Source organism: Ammodytes marinus (genome assembly GCF_949987685.1).
Source record: "Ammodytes marinus genome assembly, chromosome: 24".
Lineage (NCBI taxonomy): Eukaryota > Metazoa > Chordata > Actinopteri > Uranoscopiformes > Ammodytidae > Ammodytes > Ammodytes marinus.
The window spans coordinates 15,440,536-15,443,035 of record NC_137228.1 but is presented as its reverse complement, the minus strand read 5'-3'; the positions used below and the strand labels follow the sequence as shown (position 1 = coordinate 15,443,035).

The 2,500-nt window shown below is 46.4% G+C and overlaps 1 protein-coding gene across 1 annotated transcript in view; it reads right to left on the bottom strand.

The window, feature by feature from the left end:
* Positions 1-502, bottom strand: part of f10 (coagulation factor X) — an 11,549-nt gene extending 11,047 nt beyond the window's left edge. Inside the window, exon 1 of the mRNA XM_080053256.1 lies at positions 378-502. Coding sequence (XP_079909382.1) covers positions 378-441 — 64 coding nt within the window. The 5' untranslated portion in view covers positions 442-502. The remainder of the gene's footprint in view (positions 1-377) is intronic.
* Positions 503-2,500: the final 1,998 nt, after the last annotated feature.

Here is a 2,500-nt window from a genome sequence, read left to right as displayed (position 1 = left end):
ACACACACACCAGCCCCCAAAACACGCACACTCAACCTCTAAACATGCATCTTTTTGCCCTAACTGTGTATGGTAGGTAGAAGTCTTAAGTTAACGTACCTACGTGTGCGTGAGTGAGTGAGTGAGTGAGTGAGTGAGTGAGTGAGTGAGTGAGTGAGTGAGTGAGTGAGTGAGTGAGTGAGTGAGTGAGTGAGTGAGTGAGTGACTGTGTGTGTGTGTGTGGGTGAGTGAGTGAGTGAGTGAGTGAGTGAGTGAGTGAGTGAGTGAGTGACTGTGTGTGTGTGTGTGTGTGTGTGTGTGTGTGTGTGTGTGTGTGTGTGTGTGTGTGTGTGTGTGTGTGTGTGTGTGTGTGTGTCTTAAGTCTTAAGGTAACGTACCTACGTGTGCGGCAGCCAGGTGGATTAGCAGGAGGCCGACGGACACAAGCTGAGGCTGAAACATGGTGAACGCAGCCCAGAGAATCTGTGTGTGTGCGGACGCCTAAAAGCAAAATGGATTCTGAGTGTAGACAGACAGAGAGAGAGAGAAAACGGTACAGAGGCCAATGACCTAAGAGCGAGAGGGGGGGGGGGGGTGAGGGAGAGGGGGAGGGGGGGAGTGTGTGTGAGGGAGGGAGGGGGGAGAGTGTGTGTGTGTGTGAGGGAGGGAGGGAGAGAGAGACTGTGTGTGTGTCTGTGTGAGTGAGAGTGAGAGACTGTGTGTGTGTGTGTGTGTGTGTGTGTGTGTGTGTGTGTGTGTGTGTGTGTGTGTGTGTGTGTGTGTGTGTGTGTGTGTGTGTGTGTGAGAGACTGTGTGTGTGTGTGAGAGAGAGACAGAATGTGTGTGGGAGTGAGGGAGAGAGAGAGTGTGTGTGTCGACATGTTTAAACTTACACCCATCCAACCGGGAGGGATTTCAAACTATTTGCTCCACTACTTTACTTAAAGGTGTAGTCAGTGATTCTGGAGAACGCTTGTTGTCAAAATCAGTGAATATCTCCTCATGATCCGCTACCTGTCTGTACTGTGTGTGCGCTGGAAAAAAACCCCAGTGTTAATACACAGCCTAGGCTCTGTAAACTGGTGTGTTACTAGCTAGGATGGGCCACCTTTGTTTATACCAACTGTCTCAAGAAGAATTCCTTCTCCTAACTCGTGCCAAGACACAGAACATTTCTCATAAATCAGACAGTGAACAACATATGAACAAATCCTTCTGTAATAACCTTCAGAATAGTGCTGAGAATGATTATGGAAAGTTCAGACAGACAGACAGACTTCACTCCGATACAGTGCAGTGCAGTTATTAGTGGAGCTTAGAGGACGTCTGCTTTCAGTCAAAATGAGGTTGGTAGCCCATTGTCTGCATGTCTGTCTGTCTGTCTGTCTGTCTGTCTGTCTGTCTGTCTGTCTGTCTGTCTGTCTGTCTGTCTGCCTGCCTGCCTGAGTGTCTGTCTGTCTGTCTGTCCGTCTGCCTGAGTGTCTGTCTGTCTGTCTGTCTGTCTGTCTGTCTGTCTGTCTGTCTGCCTGCCTGCCTGCCTGCCTGCCTGTCTGCCTGCCTGCCTGCCTGCCTGCCTGCCTGTCTGTCTGTCTGTCTGTCTGTCTGTCTGCCTGCCTGTCTGTCTGTCTGCCTTATGCCCATTTTCCTGGACTATATAACATTACTGAAGGGACCTACATGACACCACGTTGACTTTTTATTTTCTGCTTAACATTTACCTTTAGTTTAAACAATGTCCATAGAAACCTGTTAAGTAGAGTACGCCATGGTAGTTGTTTATTTTATTTTGTCTTTTGTTTGTGTGGTCACTTTTTCAGTTGTGTGTGTGTGTGTGTGTGTGTGTGTGTGTGTGTGTGTGTGTGTGTGTGTGTGTGTGTGTGTGTGTGTGTGTGTGTCTGTGTGTGTGTGTGTGTGTGTGTGTGTGTGTGTGTGTGTGTGTTCTTTAAGAAAAAATAAAGTAAAAGTAGGCTATTCTTATGCCCATCGAGTCCTTATACCCAATATCGGTCTGAAAAAGTCAACATTGCGATTTCATGCAGTAAAGGTCTGTCGCTGATACGAAGTCTAAATGACTGAATCCAGGTTTGATCATTGTTTAAAATGCTCAAATCAATCTAAGGCCTCAGATAGAACACATATAATTACGCAGGACATACTCACTTTAGGTGGAGAAAAATAATTCAACCTTCGACCTGTGTGTGTGTGTGTGTGTGTGTGTGTGTGTGTGTGTGTGTGTGTGTGTGTGTGTGTGTGTGTGTGTGTGTGTGTGTGTGTGTGTGTGTGTGTATGTGTGTGTGTGTGTGTGTGTGTGTGTGTGTGTGTGTGTGTGTGTGTGTGTGTGTGTGTGTTAGTATTGTATAAAAAACACAAAAACTAATGAGCCAACTGCTTATTTATTCATTTATTCAGCCTCTCAGCATCACAGTTCAAACGTCAAATGAATCCGAACATTTTAAACATTTTAAACATTTAAAAGTTACACCTTTAATTTCTGGAGGGGAGGGGGGGGGGGGATTCTAAC